At 35.2% G+C, this 25,066-nt stretch overlaps 2 protein-coding genes across 4 annotated transcripts in view; both read left to right on the top strand.

Annotated features, from left to right (window-relative positions):
* LOC126821884 (coiled-coil domain-containing protein 60) overlaps positions 1-6,591 on the top strand; it is a 32,496-nt gene extending 25,905 nt beyond the window's left edge. For all 3 annotated transcript variants that reach the window (XM_050550493.2, XM_050550483.2, XM_050550474.2), the window contains 2 exons: positions 3,307-3,397; positions 4,978-6,591. In XM_050550493.2, the coding sequence (XP_050406450.1) occupies positions 3,307-3,397; positions 4,978-5,292 (406 nt within the window). In that variant the 3' untranslated portion in view covers positions 5,293-6,591. The remainder of the gene's footprint in view (positions 1-3,306; positions 3,398-4,977) is intronic.
* A 1,483-nt stretch (positions 6,592-8,074) lies between these two features.
* LOC126827845 (N-acylethanolamine-hydrolyzing acid amidase) lies at positions 8,075-23,626 on the top strand. Its single transcript, XM_050557416.2, has 11 exons — positions 8,075-8,189; positions 8,556-8,650; positions 9,338-9,407; positions 10,462-10,588; positions 12,300-12,399; positions 12,768-12,850; positions 13,455-13,542; positions 21,165-21,249; positions 21,974-22,039; positions 22,649-22,744; positions 23,418-23,626. The coding sequence occupies exons 1-11, from the start codon at positions 8,161-8,163 to the stop codon at positions 23,488-23,490; spliced, it is 912 nt and encodes a 303-aa protein (XP_050413373.2). The 5' UTR covers positions 8,075-8,160; the 3' UTR covers positions 23,491-23,626.
* Positions 23,627-25,066: the final 1,440 nt, after the last annotated feature.

Below are 25,066 nucleotides of genomic sequence, written 5' to 3'. Positions count from 1 at the left end.
CTTTCCTTTATCAAAAAGTTAACAATTCTATAAAAAAATCTACCTAAGTGACCTGACTATTACTGATAATGCCTCTCATTATAAAGTCACTGTTTACTAGTATTAAACTTCCGAGATCGTAATACATTTCTCGCAGGAGGATGAAAAGAAAATGTATCCTTGTCAAAAACTAATCCTTTTAAGTCACTTTTGCGAGAGGCAGGAATAACTTTCTGTCCCCGACCGTCTTTAATATTTTCCATTAATTTCTCCGTACTGTGTTTGGAGGGCTGATGATTCGACATCAACACTTTAACTGGCCCCAGTTCATTTCCGTAAGAACAATAACAACATCCAGTATTACATGGCATAGAAATTTTACATACGTCCATTTCCGTTGTTGTTGGCGCTTTCACTTTGCTTTCCTTAACACAATTCTTAGTTAAGGTGGGTGAATGTCGAACCTCTCGTTTAGGTAAAGAAGGTGAAAGTGATTTAAAGGTACTTCTCAGTAGCCTATTACACGTTATGGTAGCTGAATTAGGCTCTAAGACAATAGAAGAAGGTTTTTGATCAGCAATATCAATTTCACTATCGCTCTCAGTCTCCTGTGGCTGGTACAAAACAATTTTTGGCATTGTGGAAGTTCTAATTTTCAAACTAATTCTCCAAAGAAATGTTGGTGCTCCACTAGCTACATTGTATAATTCAAATAGTATCCTTCAAATATTCTCCATTTCTGACAGATTTGTTAAAATTATTATAACTTTATAAATATCACCGAGTTAAGTTAGTATCTTTAATACCATGAATTCAACTCTAAAGCAAACACATTCTGTATTTTCCAATGACAAAATTCAACTATTTGTAATATAATCCTTTAAAATAGTTATGTTTCTGTTTCTAGTTATTATTAATAAGAACATTAATCAACAACAGCATCCAATCAATAAACCATCACTATTCACCAACACCCACATATTTCAACAACTTTATTTAATATACGTGTTTGTCTTTTCTCTGCTTTAATTGAATCAAATTATTATGATAAAATGTATCACTTCTTCATCAACTGTTAGCCTTTCAGATTAAAAAAGGATAATATTCACAAAACACACTTTCAAATTATTACAAAAAAAAACCAAGCTCGACAATAATATCTCTTAATTTAGACTTTCCAATTGTGCGATATGTATCCAAAATCTAACTTCAATAATGCTTGTCAGAAATTTTGTATTCCAACACAAATGAATTCAGATGAAGTGTTTATCTGGCTTAAAACAATGAACAATGAAGATTTATAATACTACAAGACACCCCTGTAAAGATTATGCCCACACTTATGTTTAATTATTGTAAATACGAGATGTTCATGACGCCATTTGTCGACAGCAAACACTTATAGCCCTGTTTATGTTTGTATTACTTCTTGACAACCAAACACTTCATAGATATGATAGCCAGGCTAATGTCGAGTTTCAATTCGTCAATAATAATATGATATCTGTATCAAGAAATAATCCATTTCAACACTTGTTAAAAAAATGCTATTGTTATAACTTCAAACTAAACACTGTAGAGAAAATTTGATCCCTGTACACTGTAGAGAGAGATTCCTCATAACTATTTAGTTCGGTTTCCAAATACAAAATTAAACTTTCTTTGGTTCAAAGAAAGTGCTGTTTCTTTAGAGAAAGAGATACCCCTCTTCTGTTCAGAGCAAATTATGCACTTAAAGGTAAGAGTATCTCACTCGACATTGACAACGAACTTAACGAACCTGACAAATAAATGTTCAATCTCTTTCGACTTAGGAGAAATTCAGTAATGTCATTAGCATATTATCGTTATTCTATCTAACGGGCCAGATACCAACAAAGAATATTTCGATCAATTTGTGATAAATATATTAATATCACTCTATTAATCATCAAAACGGAACAGTTGTGATTTAGCCACAAGAGAATATCATTATATCATTGTTCAAGTCGTTATTTATCAACTATTGTTGAAAAGGAAATGGGCACAGTGTATGAGAAACAATCATCAATCAGTACAGTATTAGTCAGGTGATTGCCAATTTGAACAGGAATATTTGTACTATGTATAGCCTTTTATTGATTATCGATAATTTCGATCATATAAATGCAATAAACATCGATTAGATGATTAGATGATCGATTGATAAATTCTTTCATTTTATAGGATTAGGCTACAATTAAATCAATATGTCATTAATAAAAGATATTATAGTAATAGAGCAAGTGCAGAATGTCTGGTTCAGAATTGATAGTATTGTCGGTAAAAAGGATTGTATTGTTAGTAACAAGTTATAATATCAAATTATTACTGGCCACCTTTAGGAAATGAAATGAAATGAAATGGGGTTTAACGTCCTACTGTTCTGCTCCTAAACTGGGCTAATGAAGACAGGCATACGCCATACAGCGTGCTATGAGGGACATTTTGCCCGGGCAGCGGTGCTACGGCCTACTTTTATATCGAATTCCAACTTCCAAGGGATCTTTTACGTGCACGCCAATATGTAAACAAGATCTCGGTTTTTCGTCCCGGGGGGTTGAATGGCCGAATGGTTAGCACGCGCGCGCTGTATCATACGGTCTGTCATTGAGTCAACTGGCGGGGTTTCGATTCCCCGGTTGTACGTGACAAGGAGTAGGGTCGCCTGTCCAACCTCGTGGGTTTTCTCCGGGTCCTCCGGTTTCCTCCCACTGCTAAAGACACCTACGCGCAACGAATTATTGAAATAAAATTAAACCATATGTTAGTCCCGAAATGACCTAGTTTGTGTCGAGTGGACGTTAAACCCCATTTCTCTCTCTCTCTTTTTTCGTACCATCCAAACAACTAGACAGCTGTCCTTGTCAGGTCCTCCGTCCTGCATCACTGACAAGGGGAAACCACGCTGGAAAATCTGGATGAACTTTCTCGGCCAATGCAGGGATTGAACACCCGACCTCCAGGCTAGCGAGCCAGCGTCTTACCCACCTACCCACGTGATCCATGGCCACCTTTAGAAATGTAATCAGTCGCAAATTGGCCTGTTAATGCTTCTTAAATTCATTAATGCAGTCTTAGGTATTTTATTATTTTGATGTTCATGTCAGGTGTTGTAAGAAGTACAGCACATGGTACAGTAAGAGTTGTCATGTCAGGACTAACATATGATATGCCCAGAAAAAATTCACATGGTTTAACAGGTGATCCTACTGATGGTTATATGCAATATGAACACATGACTTGCATAGATAACCGGCCTTATCAATGTTACATGTATAGTGATTGAATATTTAAATTATGTTTCAGGTTTACAGATTTACAAGATTGTATACCTAAAGAACTACGAGAACTATGGTATTACAGTCTTGTCCTTGGCAAACTTGCAAAACATGGTCTGGTAAGTAGCATTTGTTTGGTACTGAAATCTCTGTTATATCAGTTTTAAGTAGGGATGGGTGTCATGCGTTTACATAGATTTTTGCATTATTTTATGATAAACTTAAAACTAAGAAATGCATGTCAGTTAGTTTTAAGTAGTGATGGGTGTCGTACGTGAGACATGGTATGCTAACTTTTTAGGGGACATCTGGTTGCACTTCTCATTTGAGGAGTTCACATAGATTTTTGCATTATTTTATGATAAACTGAAAATTGAGTAATGCATGAAAAAGATAGATAGGGAGTTGGAAAGTACTTGGTGCATGTGATAAACCCTCCATTATTTGACTTATGAAATAGTCTTAACAATTCTTTAAAGGAATTAGTAGTTTAATATATTGTTGGTTTATATATAGTTGATAATAATTCTGCTGTTTTAGGGTAATCATACATCTAGAACATCCTATAGACAAAGTATATTAAAGGTATAAACTACATGAAAAATATACTGATTCACAGCATTTTGTTGTTTGATGCACGGTGTGGTTATAATTGATATAATGTGTTCACAATGTTATGGATGCTTTGTAAATGTAGTTATATTAAGACATATGGTTTGAGCTGGGAAAATTTTGTCTTTCCATGGTATAAATCACCATTTTCAGTACACACAAATTTGTATGATCCCCAAACAGTATAAATCACCATTTTCAGTACACACAAATTTGTATGATCCCCAAACAGTTTTAATTTTTAGTTGCTTATTTTGTGCTATTTTGCAAATAATCAATTAAATTTCCATTTGTTTTCACCACAAGTTTTCTGATATATTACGATTAGTTATTACAAGAAGTTTGATTCAGGCACTGTGTGTTTAATTATTGTTGTAACATGAATTAATTTTTAGTTGCTTATTTTGTGCTATTTTGCAAATAATCAATTAAATTTCCATTTGTTTTCACCACAAGTTTTCTGATATATTACGATTAGTTATTACAAGAAGTTTGATTCAGGCACTGTGTGTTTAATTATTGTTGTAACATGAATTAATTTTTGTGTTTTCAAGCAATCCTTGTCTACCACTAACATATCAACTCTGGAAGCCTAGTAACAAGAATATATTTTGATGCTATAGTTTATGTTTATGTTAATAGGTCATGTGATATCCTACATTTGCATAATATCAAAGATAGTGCTGTGCATAAGATGCTATGTAGAAAGCGTGAAGGACAAATGAGATGCGGCAGTGCACAAATGTAAAATGTAATGAGAGAAATGTAAAATGTTGACATGTCAAAAACAGCATTTTCCCCACAAAACATTTGTCATTTGACACATTACTTTTGAAGTTTTTTATATCTAACTTTGGCCTTAGAAGTATTTCGACTTTATCATTACTAGTATTAGGACTTTATACATTATATTTTTTACATATAATCAATCGAAAGGACCTTTTAGCAGAGCATTGAATATTGGCAGCGATACCCTTCCATACGGACAGGACAAAGAACTTAGGTCCTGTATATAGCATTGGCAGCATGTTAAAGATCCCTGCCTGGACAAAATTTACCTCATAGCACAGAACGTTTTATTTTTTAGATTGAAAGTTCCAGTAAACTGAGTGTTTATCAATTTATTAAAGTACTTGGTGAACTCCGTGATTGGGAAATCTGTAGTCCTGATATTACAGCAGCTATTGAATTTTGTCGAGAAAAAATTGTCGACATGACAGTTGAAGATTTTGAAGAATGGTTTCATCAGCAATTTCCTACCGTATGGAGACCACCAACAGTTATACCAACTAAAACTAAAGATAAAAAGGATCCAGAGTTCCGATCTACACCACAGTCACAAACATCCCGACCTACAACTACAGCAGCAACACCAATAACAATTAATTATTCCACACATTAGTCTTTAGTTAGGGGTCTGGTTTTCTATAATATTTATCATTCTTTCTTGTGATCAATAAAATCTCAGAAAATGGGTTCAGACAAGTGTTGCATACCACTAGGTGATAATTGTACTCCAAATGGCAGTATGTTTAGATTGCAGATGTAGCCACTGAAATAGAAATCATAATGACAAAAGTTTTCTGCTTTATTCTATTTTTTTCTGTAGTTTGAATATGTTTTCTAATCAAATTTTGTTTATTTAGACTGTCGACTGTCAAGGAACTATATTGGGTGGTTCAACATACATGACATACTAAACATTATTTTAATTTTATTGCTAGACAACAAAGCTGCTGGTGAGCATATTAATGGTGTTGGCAACTACATATTTAGCATCTCATAAAAATAACTGTGATATTTTTCTATATGTTGATGATTGATAATGAAATCGACAAAAGCATTCATTCATGATCATTTATTAAAACTTTGAAGATCTCCTTGAATTTTATCGTAGGCCTTCTATTAAAAATTATTATGTTTATGTTCACCTCCTAAACTGATCTGAAATTAATATACATTTATGTACCTCATGTCATTAATTAATCCTTTAAAACGATCTGAAATTAATATTTACATACTTATGCAAATTCCAAAAATATTCTTATTTATTTATGCAATTTCCTTATATAATATTAAGATAATATTCATTTATGTAAATTCTTAAAATGATCTGAAATTTAAACTTATACTTTTAGCCATGTAGATTTTTAAAATGATCTGAAACTAATATTTTTTTTTTTGTACACTATATCACTATTTAATTAATTTTAATTGGACTATATTTTATCATGATCCTCATATAAATAATCTAGAATTATTATTTATTTATCATACCATTTATTTTTTCATAAAATGATCTGAAATTCATATTTCATTATGTACAGATATTATATTTTTCAATTTCATGTTATTATCAGTTTTACTTATACAAAAAAAATAGATATACACAGTATCTGTAAAAATTTTATTATATTGTTATATTTCTATTATTTTGTAAAATATAATTTGTTGGGAATTAAATTATATTATTATAGCTATATTTTTAAAAATCTGACTGGTTCTCTCTTTTTTTAAATTAGTGGGTATGATTTGTATGAATTAATGGGTATCTTTGAAAATTATATGGTGTGCTAGGGGTGGCATTCTCCAAAGTACACATAATGTTTATTAATCAAATCTAAATTTTACACATGTATATTATTATTAATATATGCAATTGTTAGTTATTATTATATATAATAAAAAGACTAAATTCATAGTTAATAAGTGTCATTTTCTTTAGTTTAAAGTAAAGGTGCCTGGGTTATTGATTAGGATGGGTGTTGCTTGTACAATTCACAAGATATGTGCCAAAATCTATTGAAAGGAGGAGGGTTGGATGGCCGAATGGTTAACGCGTGCACGTTGTATCATAAGGTTTGTCATTGAGTCAACCGGTGTGGTTTTGATTCCCTGGTTGTACGTGACAATGAGTAGGGTCGCCTGTCCAACCTTGTGTGATTTCTCCAGGTCCTCCGGTTTCCTGCTACTGCTAAAGACCCCTATGCGCAAGCGAATTATTGAAATAAAATTGAACCATATGTTAGTCCCAAAATGATCTGGTTTGTGTCAAGTGGATGTTAAACCCCATTTCTCTCTTTCTATTGAAATGAAGTGAATATATTGGTGTTTGATGACAGGTCAGCACCAGCCAGTTATATTGTCATGGTGATCTCTACCAAAATCTATCGGATTTTGAGCAAGTTAGAAAGAACAAGTGAGAGGCATTGAAGATCACTAACCAAGTGGTTCTTTTTGATAGAAATTATTGATAAATTTGGTTTAATTACATGTCTTTAAAGAAAGCCAAAATGTAAAAGTGTCACAGCTAGAAGGGTTCGTGTATATATAAATCGATATAAAATCAAAGTAAAACTTAGTCAAAAGTGTGAAATTTAAATTTCGAATAAGAAATGATCACTTTATATAAAAAAAACTTTGGTTTGGAAAGAAAATGGCATAAGTAGTAATCAGATGTTCTTGAACATATTTGGTCCAAACTTAAGCTTGGTTTAACCATAAGAGGAGGTGACGTGCACGAGGCATAATATTTCTACAACTAGTTTTACGAGCGACTTGATATGATATGCTTTGGACTTGTGATGGTCTTCTATCTGTAGCAAATGTGAAATTTACTGCGTAACATTGCAGAACAATTTCTTCACAATGGTTGAAAGTACGTTTTTGACGATGCTTGGTCCAAAAAAGAATTAACCGCCAAATTGTCTAATACGTGCGATTTCACATAATAAACGCCACTGATATTTATTAAAATTGAAATTTTTATTTTCCTTCCAGTGTGCCATGATGCCGACGCTCTTGGCGAATGTCAATTGTCAACTATTTCCAATTGAAGAATTTATACTTTCGTGGATCTGGACTCCAGTTACAAACTCTGGGAACAAACAGACTGGGGTCTGGATTCACTCAGACTTGGTTTGGTTTGCAGACTTTGCATCAGATCAGTTAAAACAAAAAAAAGTCTTTAGTCACGAGCATTTATTTTAAGCCTCGGTCTTAGTTACCAGAACAGTTCGTTCTTCTCGTTGACTACTAGTATTACTGTCTTATCAGATATAGATTTAGGTTACACAGATAAGGACAGTAAGTTTTACATCGTAAAAGACGAAAGATGTCGCTAACGTCTATCCTCTGCATGACAATTACTCTCATAGTGGGGGCTACCTTGGCCAAACCTTCCGACCCTCAACCTGTTCGGACATATAATATTGATCTTGATGCACCAGCGGAGATCAGATGGTCTCAAGTATTAACAGATTATCAATATATGGTACCTAATATTCTACAAGACGTCAGGTAACGTACATTCTTTACAAAGACTAATACACGCAATTAATCTCGAGATTTTAAATTAAAGCCATATAATCGTGTTTACATTATTATAAGAATTTCAAGCCCGGTCTTCACATGTCAAGGGCAAGTGGTTCTAGTCGTTCGGATAGGACAAGTATACACATTGACGTGCTCGTTGGAAATCGAGGAAGAGTCGGCTGAAACGTCGCTGTACGGACAAAATTCATATAGCTGGCATTGCACAGATAACCATATACAACCATATGTTCGACTACAAATGGATGGTGAGTTGACGAGACGTTAAAAATATCCATTCCGTTATCTTTAATTAAATAATTGTTATTATTAATATGCATGTTTATATTTCAGATCATTAATACCTGTGGATTATATTCCTCTGGTAGAGAAAATAGCTGATGATATAGAGACATATATATCACAGCCATTCGCTGGTGAATTGAAAGGTTCTTAAAGTTTTTAAATTATACTATTAAATTGTTAGTTGGCAGCCACAGACAAATTTAAAAATCGAATTAAATACACTACTGGTTAATTATGTGTTACAATTAAAGCTATAGCTAAAACCTTTAATATAGTTCTATGTTATTTTATATTATATTACAGCTATAGCTAAATCCGAGATATCGATCTATGTTATAATATTGTATTACAGCTATAGCTAAAATCTGGGATATCGATCTATGTTATATTATTAACGTTACAGCTATAGCTAAAATCTGGGAATTAATTCTATGTTTTTTAAAAATGTAATATTACATCTATAGATAAAACCTGGGATATATGTTATATTATTTTATTACAACTAAATATAACTTATACCTAGGAAATATATTGTATCTATAGATAACAGCTAGGATATAGATCTATGTTATAATATTACGTTACAGCTAAAATTGCGATATAGATCTATGTTATAATAATATTACAATTATAGCTAAAACCAGGGATATGGATATGTGTTTTAATATTGTGTTACAGCTGTAGATAAAACCTGGGAATTATATTTAGTTATATGGAATAGATCTAGCTGAAATATCAAAAGTCTGTTATATGGGTCTCACTATGTTATATTACAGTTAAATAAAAAATCTGGGAAATAAATCTAACTATGTTATAACATTATATTACAGCTATAGCTAAAATCTGGGATATAGATCTGGGGGAAATAGTTCTTCTAAATATTATATATGATGTCACAGCGTAAGCATAAAATGATTTTCTATTTCTTAAAAAAAGTTACTCTTCTTGGAAGTGGGCATTTCCTTGCTCATCTTCCTTTGATTAATTCATTTTTCTAGATGCTTGTTTCAAATAAATATCAAGCATACTCTGTCTTTCGTAAAACATACTGCAAATATTTGTAACTATAAAACGACTGAACCCCGATTATTAATATTTCAAGAAGAGGAATTGTCTCGAGTTGAAATAGTGTTGATTTAACAGTAGCAGTTTGTTCCTGGATTGTATTTACTCATAATGAGTCATAACCGGAAAACGTGCTGCATATCCAATTCCGTTGACATGTGTTTTCAATTAGTATTATTGCTTTTCCAATGCTTTATCTGGGATTATACACCTGGTCGTATTTGTTATTCTGTTTTCCCTGTGGTATGGCCACGGAGATGGAGTTCGTTCCGTAATTCATTCAAAATTGAATAGAAATCTAAAGAGGATCTATAAAGAGTTTTGTGTTAACATTTAATTGTAATAACATAAGCCGATTAAAAAAAAAGATACATCAATAACGCCAAATACACGAATAAGGCAGACTGACTTTTTTAGTCATGTTGGTATTGTATTGGAGTAGCTTTTATTCTGGAGAATTTAGGGATCGGTTCAGGAAGCCGTAAACTTCATTTCCCGTAGATCATGTTATCTTCGACTGATTTAACAAACATTTTTATTTCGCATAATGTTACCAACCATGAGTAATACCTATTTCCAAAAATGTACTTTATTTTCCCTAGCACATCCTCCTCCCCACTGATGTCAGCCTGGCACACTGGCGAATATATTTCCACAAAAAAGAAAATATATTTCTAGATATTATGGATAACCGATCCTAAAACATACGAATCATACCATAAGATACACATATTCTCGAAAGTGGGCCTTTTATTATGTCCATATGATGGAGGTTATAAATTTACCTAATATGGTAGAATCGGGTTGCCGTTTACCTTCTTAGAGGCGGATTTATTTCGTTATCATTATCCCCTTCTAGGCGGCAATAATATAGTATATATATGCACAGGTTTTGTACCAGTATAGTAGCTCAAGATGGTAATGGTACAATATGGCATGCTAGAAACTTGGATTATTATTATGGTGATCTTCTCAGAAACCTGACTATTATGGTCAACTTTCAACGACAGGGAAAGGTAAATGACAAGTTTATTGAACAAAATTTACTAATCGCTTGCCAGGTCGAATGTATAATGTATGTCATGTAAAACATAAATTTTGTAATGAATACACATCAGCTATCACTGATTAACGAAATGAAGGTCATCGATACAGGTGTTCGATTTCATACTTGTATGTGACAATGAATGTGGTTTTTTTCTTTTACATAGCTCAAGTTCATCTTGTTGATACGCTACTGTAAATGACACCAATAATTTCATCAGGTCCATTGCGACAACACAATCAGCTTCAACAGAAACGTAAAGGCACAATATGATTTAAAACAGCATCATTGCTGATTTTAAATTCTCAAACAATGCTTTTTGAGATTTTATACCTTCTTTTTTGGCCCACAAATAATCACGAAATTTTCTTTTGTCGTCATTTAAATTCCGTGTGTGCCTTTATGGAATGTATTGTCCAGTGAGTAGTGCGGTAGCCCGGGACCGATTGCTCAAAACTCAGTTATTTTGCTAATGTGTCGTTTGTGAACGGTCCGTTAGATTTCTGTTGCTAGAAAGTGAATTTCATTATCCGTTAGCTAACGGACTGATTAAAGTTATTCCCAAACATTTGAAGAAAGTGGGACAACTGTGCAGTCTGTTCACAAAACTTGATTAAAGACAAAAGGATAACTGTAGAATTTCATACTGAAAACACTATAAACAAATTAGAGAATACTATAGTATTTTTCTATAGAAATTTTAGCATAAATTTGTAGGAAAAATATAGGATTTGCACTACAGAAACTGTATAGAATATTTGGAGCCGTTATATCCGAAAGGCCCCCCAAATTCTGTAGAATACTATAGAATTTTATCCTATAGAAAATGGGATAGCCCCCATCCAACCCTCTAGAATGTTTTATAAAACTACACTGGTAAATGACTTTTTCTTAGGGGTATATTTGGAATGACAGCCGACTAATGCCATCGTTAAAGTTAACGGAGATTCCGGCAACAGACTTTCTCTACGTTAAAGATAAGGATCCGTTAACTCCATAACGCAGCTCAACACCTTCGTTAAATATAAAGAAAGTTAACGGAGCTTCCAGAAACAGGCTTTCTCTCCGTTAAAGTTAAGGATCCGTTAACTCCATGTTAACGAGTTGTTATAAGTTAACTGAGCTTTGAACAACCGCCCCATATTCATTAACCTGTAAGTGGCTACAACAGTACATATTATTATAAGACATAATTTTTTTTTTGTAAATCAACACTTTTTATGAGAAAAGTTTCTCCGCCGTGTGCTTTATCCTTTATCGTCTGATGTGAGACAGGATGGGCACTCAAAGCACGAGATAATGATATAGACATTATGTGATATCACAATTAATGCTTTGCATCCATGAAATTGAATCACAATGTCATTGTATTAATTCATAATAAAAATTGACGTCAAACGAGATGTTGAATTTCTCTGTTTAAAAAGCTCAATGTGTATGTATATACGCCAAAATGACGATAGAGACCAAGCGGGAGGGGGGGGGATACATTGTCTCAGGAACCTGCCCCCCCCCCCTGCAAAAATTTCCGCCCCTGACAATTCTATAGAATACAATTACTGTTTATTACGGAGCGACGTTTCGACTAGACTTCTCTGGTCTTTAGAATTGTGACCGGCGTATGTCAAGTTCGATTACTAAATGCCATTGAAACAATACATCAGTTTTGGTTTTTTTTCTAGACGGTGTATACAGCAACGACCTATGCTGGTTATGTTGGTATTGTATCTGGACAGAGACCTGATGCATTTACTGTAACAGTTAATCAAAGAGGACACCACGGTAAGGTTTTCTAGACCTGATTCTATTATCTCTTTCTCACCCCAACAATAGTATCCAAGATTTATATGGGACATTACCTTCATGCATATTTGAATGGTACTTTATTGTGGGGTACCCATCTTCTCTCTGTCTACTATAAGCCAGTTTAGAGGCGTATTCATGAAGCATTGGTTACGAGCTGATAATGCTCGTCGGCATTACTTCGGGAATATAAAGCACAATGTAAATAAAAATGTTCTTGTCGAAAGAATAATAAAGACGTGGACTACCAATCAATATGACCACCAAAAGAGAATCATTTACCGGATATCATTGGTTTCTCTTTTAATAGATATGAAATTACAAAATATTACCTTCTATTTTTTCAGTTCATGTGGGCTACTGGTGGCAAAATATTCTAATCGCCATTGTTGACAAAAATTCACATTTTGTGAGTTTCTTAGTTCGACAAGTAAGTAAAAGTATTTAACGTATTCGACCATTAGTATGTAAATATAACGTATGTAAAATTATTTAGTGTATTCGCCAAGTACATAAACCATTTAACCTATTCAACAAGTAAATAAAACTATAGTTAGCGTATTCGACATGTACGAAAACCTGTTAACGTAAAACTACTTAAAATTATTTAACCTATCCAACGAATATGTCAATCCATTTAACGAGTTTGACAAGTATTCGGTAAAATCATTAACGTTTTCCACATGTAAAACCATTAACGTAAAACCACTATCCGGGCGTTTAAAACATTTGTAGACATCAATATGACATATCATCATTATCAGCAGACGAAGTGGAGTTAGTACGAATGAAACTTATTATTTTTAGATCATAATGCCAAACTGTTATACTCAATAACAAAATATAAACATAACAAAAGAAAAATATCACAATCTACATAATTTAGTGTCACTTCACATGAAACAAAAATAATCAGAAATGCAATAAAAAAAAACCCGAAACATATAAATTTTGCAACTTCTAAATCGATTTAGTTTAATGGATTGGCACTGAATGAATCAATGAAATAATTTCGGAATATAATTATATTTTAGGTTTTAGAGAATAGTACAACATATAGTGATGCTGTTGATCAACTTTCAACACAAGTTATACACGCCCCTGTTTATTATATTGTAGGAGGTAAGACAAGACTCTCATATTTTATCCGTTTAAAGGACCACTAGTAGATAAAAAAATGAAATGAAATGGAGTCAAAGTCCTACTTTTCTGCTCCACCCGGGATAATGAAGACGGGTACAAAGTATCAGGGAAATTATGCCCAGACAGCGGCACTACAGCAAATCTTGTGTCGAAGTGTTCTTGTACGTACACGCCAGTGTGTACGCGAGACCTCGGATTTTTTGTTCCATTCTATTTCTCGAGAAGATAAGAGAAAGCAAACGTCGCTCTAGTACTAACTTGTCACTTTTGACCCACATGAATATCGTAATATAAAACATTCTATATCTTCGACTAAAGCTAAGTATGTCTTTTGTGTCTAAAGTTTATTACGTTTATCTTAGTAATGATGGAATCGTTAGATTCAGGGGCAAATAACTCGTTTAAAAGCGAGTCTTTATCAGTAGATATTCAATGGATATAGAAAAGTGAGAAACACACTGCCAAGGTTGGATCAAAGTCTACGGCCCTTCATTCCGCCATCCAGTCGCAATGCGCACCAATTCCCACTTATTAGAGACTGGATATTTTTGAAATTAGAGAGTCTTCACCTTCCATCGAACACTCTACTGGATCTTTTGATAAACATGCGCCATCAACATCTTCGTCTAAAATAATATCTTCCGAAGACAAATAATATTTGAAAACTTTCGTAAACACGTTATCATTGAAAGAAAGTCTTAATTAACTCCGCACATGTTTGTTTATTAATTGCGACAAAATATGTGACTGTCTTTACTTTGACGATGGCCTTTGTGACCATGCCATTTGTAGTCGTTCCTTCTTTTCCCTGAAACTGATAACGTGCATATTTCTTTAATGTTGTTTCTCTGAAAAATCCAATTCTTATTATAGATGCATTATGTAAAAGTTAAATCTGCCTAATGCAGATCTTTCGTTTGGCTTCAACTATTATATAAATCATTGATTAGACATGCCAAGCCCATAATCAACTCTCTGGTGTTTAGAACATCGTGCGGTATTGATTTACAACAGATTTAAACACGCTTGGTTGTTAATAATTTAATTTTAAAAATGACAATCGTAACCACAGTGGCAATGACAATCGGTACAGTGTCTACTGACTCACTCCGACCAATATGAAACCCGTCCAGCACCGATTCTGTTAAATCAGCCAAAATCGAAACTCTAACCATCCGCACCAAAACATAAATTTATAACCCATAGAGTACAACCACCCGCTCCACCCACACTCACGCAATTGACCATCTAAAACAGCAACTGTATTCGAAAACCAGTCAGTTAATTGCAACCAAAACCGAACACTCAAGTTGCTCCTGGTAAGTCACAGGACTACTAAAGCAGTTGCCAGAATGGTGTTGACCTTTATAAAAAGTAACTTTACAAAATGCATATAAAAAGACCATCAATCTTAGAGACCATTCTGGTTGAGGGTCAATATGAATAAATAGATTTGTCATATATTTTAATCTTTGACAAGTCTGAAACGCCCGTGTGTGTTATAGAAAATTGGCTGTGATTAGAGATCAAGGTCTATCTTCATTCCCAGCTAACAATAAACTCTTTTAATTATACTATTCAAAAAAAGTAGGGGATATTTGATTTTTAAGTGTTATTAAAGTCACCTAATGAAACTGACGAAGAAACAAATGACAAAATGAAATGAAGTTCACATTCATCGATTTATTCCAAATGATCGTTAGACTAAGTAAGGCACAGACTGACCATTATAATAGTCTGGTCGGGGTAGAAAATTTGCGGGAAGAAATTCCTACCCAAATGATTTCTTCATTTTCTGAAACAACTATGTCCCTAGTGTTCCAGAAAAATTTTCCCCGCCGATCGGAGTTGAGCAAATTTTTTTTACAGCATTTTGAAATTTTGACACCCTGGGTCAACATAATGAAACTGAAAACCATTTATAACTTCAAAAATATCAATTTTACAGCCTAGAAATATATTATCAACATAGGAAAGTGATACCAAGGAATCCAGAAATGACGTCAATAGTAATGTACGACGTCACCGTGACGTCAGAATACAAAATGGCGGAACTATGACGCCACTGTGATGTCAAAATTCAAAATGGCGGAGACGTGTTGTGAATAAAGCAAGCAAATAGACAAGAGGAATAAAATATTCATTCGGATCATTTGTTCTACCCCTCCCCGTGGCATCCTCCACACGCTTCAACACATTTCAAACCATTCTGTGTACAAGAACATGACGAGCATTGTTGTTTCAACGATTTACATTTACACCAGATGAAATTCAGAACGTTGTCTGGTGCTGATGGAAGAACAGTCGCGATGGGAACGTATCTATTCTCTATCACTTGCCAACCCCAATTCACAGGATCGACGCCATCGTCTAGTTCATCCCAAATTCTAACCTGAACATGAATGCGGTGAGCATGTTGCTCGGCCGCAGCAGCTGTTGAGTGAAGTCTATTGATTTGAATGGAAATGTTTTCAGCGATCATAGCTTTGTACCTTAGGTACCGGACTTTAGTCGGAGATATCTCATTTTTGTGACCATACATTGACATTGCACAGAATAACCTTTCCCCAGCTTCAGATACTTCGAACTGGGAACTTCCAGGTGAAGCTATTGTCTTGCTAGCTTCCTGAAAGATGTCACTGTTCGTATGTTTAAGAAGTCCCAATTTACCGAATCCGAAACAACCAGATTTCCCTCACCAAATTGTCGTATTTGGTTCATAGCTGTCGAACACGACTATTGGCGAGGGAAATCTTTTTACAAATGACCGATAGTTTTCTAAGATGTTGGAGATATTCGTACCCTTATTCCACCTTACAAAGTTGATTAGCAGACCTCCATCAATGACAGTTATTTCACTGGCGAGCGAAGTGTTCGAAACGGGTGAAACGTTCTTGAGCAAATGCTCAGCGAGATCGGACTTGGTTACATGTCGCATGAAAGCTCCTGCAAACAGTGAGGACGGGAAGGCACTCAACTCATATTTGAAGAACTGTTGAATATGTGCTACCGTAATACATCTTTGGAAAAGAACTTCTGGTTGCACTCGCACTGTCGTGCCTTGAACTTTAACACCTGGCTTCAGGTCCCACGCCAATCGTCGTGTTCAGCGTCTATGAACCAAATATTAAGGATCATGAGCACGAGCGCCGAGCTGCTACGTCTAAATATAGGAGCAGTGACATTTCTCTGAAATCGGACACCACAGTTATCTATCGTCAAGCCCAGTTTCTGGCCAACACTGAAAACAAAATCCGTCTAATCAATCAAGTGGTCAACGATCTTGAATTTTGACATCACAGTGACGTCATAGTTCCGCCATTTTTTATTCTGACGTCACGGTGACGTCGTACGCAAAGCCCTGTATAGGGAAAGTTACGACAACTCATTTACAGGCGCCATTTTGGTGTCCCAACTATAACGCCATAAAAACTATGACGTCATGGCGTCATATAGCTTTACTTAACAAAACGTTTTATTTTTTTCTTGGTATAACGTTTTACGGGCTACAGTTCATCATAAACAAATTGCAAAAGTAACCAATGCAGTTTGGTTCAATGATAAATATGTCAGACGAAATCATACTCAAATTCGGCCAAAATGACATGATTAACAGAATTCAATTTGGTGTTCTTCAGGAATTTTCGGAGAGTGGTTATGCAAGCGAAATGTGTGGAAAAATCGAATTTGACAAACATCAATAAAAAAAATGTATTTGTCATTTGGTGGCGGGCATTTCTTTCAATATGACTGCCAAATTTGGTAAAAGAATATCATTTTAAAAAATAAAAATTAAAATGAAAAAAACAACATTAATTTGGTAATAAAAGGGCAGCGATAATTCATTTTAGGTACATTGAAATGTTGGCAATAAAGATAATATCATAGTTTTTAGTTACACATTGTTTACCAACCACCCATAGATCCTTTAATGACAATAAATCATATCCTTTATTCAGCTCGACGCTATACCGGTATTTAAAATGATTGGATGCAGTTCGTTTAACTTGAATGTAGATATTATATATCTATGTTGCATATATAGGACTTTTCGGTTGAATCATATCTTAGAAGTATCTTATTTCATAGTTTTACATATTTGTCGACATTATAAAGGTATACTTGTTCTATTGTTTCATTTAGCCTATGCGTTTTCTTGTTTCACTTGACTAAACAACTAAACACAAAATTTTGTAGGAATATAGGCTTTTATAGATTGAAAAAAAAAGCTGATAAAAATTGAGATGTGTGGAACATGTTCGAGGCGATTTGTAACAAATCTCAGACGCGATATATATTTGATACTAGTTGAGCATCAGAACAACATGATTATTTCATTGGAAATGGGGCGCAAATAGCCAAAAGAGTCCTTCACTGGGCCCCTTCAATATCTGTCTACCTGTGGAATGACATGTACATTATATGTATCTGTTAAATTTTTGCGGTTTATATATTAGATTATTATTATTATTTACCCATGGGCGGGGAGTGATAACGTCTTACCCCAAACAAATTGCAAAAGAAACCAGAAAGTTTCGGAGAGCGATATCTCGTATCAAATTTCACTGATGAAACATATGCCCGAAACACATGTCACGCTAGACACCTTTTATTTGAATTACACTGATTTTACACTGATTTTAAGTTACACTGATTTTAAATGTTTTATCCATTAGTCAATTTAAAGAAATTTCTATTTTCGAAAAATTGATGATACAATTAATGATTGATGACTGAAAACTGACACACAATCCGGAATGACTCCAGACCAAAAATCATGGAATTTCAGGCATTTATTTTGCCGGCTAGAAGGCAAAAAGGTTGTATCTCCCAAATTACTATTTAAATTTTCATTTTTCACTTTACCCGTCTGCACAAAAAATCTGATTTTTAAAAGCGTATGCAATTTAATTGCACTTTTATTTGGTGTATCTTTTATTTCACTTTCTTATGAATTAGACTATTCTTATAACAATAATGTGCGCTTTCTGTATAATAATAATAATAATAATAATAGTTTGTTCAGCTATACTTTTCGTTTAAAAAATGTATTCTGACATATCTATATACATACTTGTCGGGGGAAGCCAACTTCGACACAACAATAAAATAGATAGTAGGTACAAATACTTGGGACCCAAGATGGCGTCTAACTACACTTGAGGTCATATTTTCATGACGTCATATGAAATTTCTGGCTTCACAATTGTCGCAACTTTATCTATAATATTATACGGCTTTGGTCGTACGTTACTTTTGACGTCATTTCTGGATTCCTTGGTATCACTTTCCTTTATGTTGATAATACATTTCTAGACTGTAAAATTGATATTTTTGAAGTTATAAATGGTTTTCATTTTCATTATGTTGACCCAGGGGGTGAAAAGTTCAAAGTGCTGTAAAAAATTTTGCTCAAGTCCGATCCGCGGGGAAAATTTTTCTGGAACACTAGGGAAATAGTTGTTTCAGAAAATGAAGAAATCATTTGGGTAGGAATTTTTTCCCACAAAGCTGGATTTGTCACCTTCTCCAACCAGCCTATAAGGGTAAAATGATACCCGGGGTCAAACAGCAAAGTTACCACAGCATCACAACCAAGTCAGTAACGGGTAAATCCTCCTCTGTTTGCCAAACAAGCATTGATAATAATAATAATAATAGTTTGTTCAGCTATACTTTTCGTTTAAAAAATGTATTCTGACATATCTATATACATACTTGTCGGGGGAAGCCAACTTCGACACAACAATAAAATAGATAGTAGGTACAAATACTTGGGACCCAAGATGGCGTCTAACTACACTTGAGGTCATATTTTCATGACGTCATATGAAATTTCTGGCTTCACAATTGTCGCAACTTTATCTATAATATTATACGGCTTTGGTCGTACGTTACTTTTGACGTCATTTCTGGATTCCTTGGTATCACTTTCCTTTATGTTGATAATACATTTCTAGACTGTAAAATTGATATTTTTGAAGTTATAAATGGTTTTCATTTTCATTATGTTGACCCAGGGGGTGAAAAGTTCAAAGTGCTGTAAAAAATTTTGCTCAAGTCCGATCCGCGGGGAAAATTTTTCTGGAACACTAGGGAAATAGTTGTTTCAGAAAATGAAGAAATCATTTGGGTAGGAATTTTTTCCCACAAAGCTGGATTTGTCACCTTCTCCAACCAGCCTATAAGGGTAAAATGATACCCGGGGTCAAACAGCAAAGTTACCACAGCATCACAACCAAGTCAGTAACGGGTAAATCCTCCTCTGTTTGCCAAACAAGCATTGATCCGACGTGGCATACTCCTAATGAGACGTCTAAGGTCATTTTGGTCCAGATTGTCCCATTCCTGTTGCAACGCAGCAGCAAGTTCTTGGACATTGGCAGGACGTTGTTGACGTTGACGTAACCTCTGTCCAAGCATGTCCCAGACATGCTCGATGGGGGAGTGGTCGGGACTCAGTGGTGGCCAAGGTAATGTGGTGATGTTCTGTTGTTGGAGGAAACCTGTAACGATCCTGGCCCTGTGACATCTTGCGTTGTCATCCTGGAAGATGAAACGGCGGCCATGACGTCGTGCGAACGGCACAACATGGACTGCCAAGATGTTGTCCCGGTAGTACTGGCCTGTAACACGCCCTGCAACAACATGTAAAGCCGTTCTTCCAGCAACAGTGATGCCTCCCCACACCATAACTGAACCACCCCCAAATCGATCATGTCTGATGACGTTAACGTCTTGGAAGCGCTCGTTTCGACGACGCCACACCCTCCTACGTCTGTCCAAAAAATCAACAGTGAACCTTGACTCATCTGAAAACATCACATTGCTCCAGCGTCGATTATCCCAGTGTTGACGATCCCTACACCAACGACGTCTTGCCTGAATGTGATGATCTCTCAAACAAGGGATCACGCGAGGACGTCGGGCGCGAAGGTGACCCCTATGCAGTCGATTCCGAATCGTCTGGCCACTCACTCTCACACCAGTGTCTGTTTGAAGACGAGTGCTGATCTGATTTGCTGTGATGACACGATTTCTCAAGGCCAAGGTACGGGTAAATCGATCCTGGGCTTGAGTTGTCGCCCTTGGTCGACCTGAGCGTGGTCTGTCCTGTACAGATTGTGTATCACGGTATCTGGACCATAGCCTGCTTATGACAGACTGAGAAACATTCATCGTCCGCGCCACAACCGCCTGTGTTGTGCCGATCTGTAGCATGCCAAGGGCACGTAACCTTTGATTTTGGGTAAGCCGACGCATATCAAAATTTGTTTTCTGGTCACTAAAACAATTAAACTGATGTTTCCACCCTGGAATTCAATGCCACAATGACTGTAACATTCAAAGTCAGAGTCGTGCAAATCTTGGGTTGGACCCCCATGATGATCCCAAGCATCACCTGCATTCCATGCGGTAGCTATTGGTGCGTTTGGGCGTCACATGTAACTGGAAATGTTTCTTCTGTTAGGTTCTATAGTGACTTTTTTCGTAGTCATTTGCATATTTTAGTATTATGCCCCCAAAATCAAATATCCCCTACTTTTTTTGAATAGTATATATTCCAATAACGACTTGGTTCTATTTTATTCTATTTCTAGGTATAAATCCAGGAGAGGGTGTGGTCATAACCAGAAATCGTTTCGCATGGGACGACAAATTATACCTTAACTTGCCTTACGGAGTGTAAGTGTATTACTATCGCTTTACGTTAAAACTCATTATCATCTTTGATATCCGATAAACACAAACTATAATACTTGAAGGCCAGCCTCTGACTGCAAATCCGATAGCAACCACCTATATTATTGGCGCACAGGCTCTGTCACTCATTGTTGATTGCTCAGCATGTTTGGGGATTTACGTCTGCTTCCATTCGCTGGAGATTCGGTGCTGCCGTGCCAAACACGTCGTCATCCAAATGGCACTATGCATGGCCGAGGGGGAGGTAAAACTAGATTTACTCTCACCATTTTCACACGATGTTTACTTGTGGATCCATTCCGTTATGGCTGATAAAGCTGACATCGACTCGCCCCAAAGTAGAGCAGTAGGTGGGGCCCCAGTAAGATTTCTATAGAAGCCCCTTGTTATTACAGTATTTACATAAAAGTATGATCAAGTTAAATTACTGACCCGATTGATATTCCATTTATAATTTAATAAATACACAGTCCAATACACCAATCTTTTATTGTAAAATATATAACGTTCAAATAGAAATATGCATAAATCGAGCCTCAATTGCATGAAATTACGTAAGTGGTTTGAAAGTTGGATTGCATTTATCAGAGGCCTGTGCAAGGCACTGGAGATATCGCCGTGCTGAGAGTGCTCCATGTTCCCACTTGCCCCTTTTCTCTCATTAAAGATCATTGTTGAAAAAATAAATTATGTTATATTTAAACAGATGGTATGTATTAGAAACCAATTATGATAATTGGTCAAGTCCTCCTCCTTATGACAGCCAGAGAAGGTGAGTGAACAATACATTGAACTGGTATAGCCAATCATGTTCAGCAACTATATTGACGCCTAAAAGAAAGTATACCAAGACTGTAAGAGAACTAAAGAAAGAATGGTGTTTATAGCACGTCAGCACCAACCGGGATATATTGCGCTAATAATTTTGTAATTAATACCAAAACGAACTGCAGTTGCGATAATACAATTGAAAATTAATATCCTGAACAAAAAATAAAAGTTAAGAAAATAGATCATAAGGTCTGTCATTGTGTGGTTTCGATCCCAATTTGTACGTGATAATGTGTAGGGTCGTCTCCCCAACTTCATAACAGGTTCCATCCACTGCTGAAATAAAATTATACCATAGGAAAGTCCCGAAATGACATTCTCTTTGTCGAGTGGAACACCTCTAAAATTAAAATCAAAATGATTTTGAGATACTTAAAACATTTTATCAAACCATGTATCATTTACGGTATTCATTTTATTCTTCTTACAGCATAGACACCTGATCTAAATCCTTTAGAAACTGCCGAAGGAACTGGCTGTGCTCAAAATATGGCTGGAGCTGAAAGTCGCAGTTCATTTAATATTTTGTTAATGTTACTTTATTTTACAGAGCTGTTGCTAAAGCTTCCATGAATAAGCTGGGGTCAGACGGAGTAAATAAAGACAGTTTATATCAAGTTGTATCTACAAAACCGGTCATGAACATGTAAGTAACATAGTGCATATGGGCCCCGACGGTTAATCTTGACTACTAGCATTCAGGTAAAATGAACACCGATATATAGTTCATGTTTAGCTGAACACTGATGGTAAAATCTGAACCAATATCGTTCATGTGTATTTGGACACCGACAGTGGACATGCGAAATCTAGAGGAAAAATTCTCATCGTAACAGAGTTATTATCGACGTGTTAACTGGGATCCCCCGCCTGTACAGAAGGCTCCTTATTCCGCTCTCCAGAAATAACATCAAGCAAAATGCTGTTTTGAAAACCAATAGCAAACATAAGATATAGAATTCGTTTGTTCTGAGCATATTGTGGTCCTAGATTATATTTATTGCTCCTTATTTTTTGAGTATGTTTAATAGTCAATCAAGGCACAGCACGACAGATCGTTAAAGGCACAACAATCGAGATCGTTCACATCTCAAAAGTCAACCATCGGTACTATTGTACTGTAAATAGGCTCATCCGAGTACAAAATGTCTGACTTGAATGAAAAGGATAGGCGAATTTTTATCATTAAGATATACATGTAATTTAGCCATTTGGATAATGTTTTAACAATATGTTTGTTAAGAAATATACTTGTTTATGTTATTAATCTTTATATTTAACCTTCATTCTGGAATGCTGTTTCTTAACTCTTTTATTAGGAATACAACGTATTCGATCGTGTTTAGTGCTTCTCAACCGGAAGTATACACCAGCTGGGTACGATGGCCTTAAAAGACAACATCGACAGTCCATAACGAAACTACTTAAATGACCATTAAAAATTAAAATATTCAATTATTGTCATATCTGTATCTGAAAGTGTAATATGCCCAATGATATAAATTAATTAATTTTATGTCATATTAAACATAACCTACACTATTTTAGAAATGCTCCCTTATCCATGATGGGCGTTTTTGGGCTGCTTGCATCGATTTAAGCATCAACCAACAATGAGCAGAATCTTGTGTTAAGAAACTAAAATCCCAGCATTATTACTTCTTAGCTGTGGAGGGAAGCTACTATAAAATGTTCGTGTTTTAATTTCTTCTACGGACGAGATAGATAAGAATTATATAATATTCCATACTACTGAATAAACCAATCGTTACTGACTAACCCAAATGTTTAAACTTTCACAATAAATATATGGCCTTGTAAATAATTCGGATACATTAGTTAGTAGACTACTTGCTCCCCAACTTTGATTTGAAATCGCAATTCGATTTCTGATGTAAAGCTACAACTTATCAAATACTATATTTATGTTCATGTCTCATCCGACATATTAAGAGTTCTTCCAATCCTGTATTCAAAGATAAAGTGATGCCTTGCGATTTGTATTTATCCTCTGACCAGATTTGCACAAAACATGCAAGTTACAAACCATACAACCTATATTTATCAGAAATTGCAACAGAGGCGGATCAGGGTTCCGATGGACGGACCGCAGGCAGCTCGGCCAGATGTACGGTCTCCGAAACTAGATCGCTGTAAACGAAATATCCTGTTGGTGTATAGAAATATTGATAAACAGAAGTCAGTGAAAGCAACCCAATTATTTCCTATCCTGGATTCTTGTATGCTGGATGAAAAAAATCACGACAGCATGTCACCACATGATTTGCCCATCGAATTACAAATGTACTTCCGGGTTAAACAAAACTATATGTGTCTTGGCAAAATGTGCTTGGTATGTCACCGGTTATTAAAGGACGATATTGGTGCCAGTCATTATCACACATGTGACAGAGCTGGTTAAACACATTCCAAATATAATTTTAACACAAAGATCTTTGCTACGATAGCTGAGTAATACAGGTTTCCTGAATCGGAAGTGACGAACTCCAAAGGCAAACACGAGCCATCCCTCTGTATAACTGACTGATGTGACGAGTGATAACAGATACACGACCGAATTTCTGCTCACTAATAATTCCTTCGAAGCAAAGACCAAAAGTTGTTATATGGGACTGTAAGAGGATACCTGACAATTCGATAAAGTAATTGAATGCCATTAGATAAGAGAACACGAGAAAAATAGAAATAGTCCGTACATTCCCTTGTTTATATTCATTCTATACCTTATAAAAACATGGTAATGCACGGACTTTTTCTGTTTTTCTTTCGTGTTCTCTTATCTAGTAGCAGTCAATTCTTTCTATGAATTGTCAGGTATCCTCTTACAGTCCCATATAACAACTTTTGGTCTTCGAAGGAATTATTATCACTCGTTACTTCAGTCAGTTATATAGATGAATGACTCGTGTTTTCCTTTGGCGTTCCTCACTTCCGATTCAGGAAACCT

Source organism: Patella vulgata, chromosome 1, assembly GCF_932274485.2.
Source record: "Patella vulgata chromosome 1, xgPatVulg1.2, whole genome shotgun sequence".
Lineage (NCBI taxonomy): Eukaryota > Metazoa > Mollusca > Gastropoda > Patellidae > Patella > Patella vulgata.
Note: the sequence above shows the minus strand (reverse complement) of the source record. Positions and strands in the feature narration are given on the sequence as shown.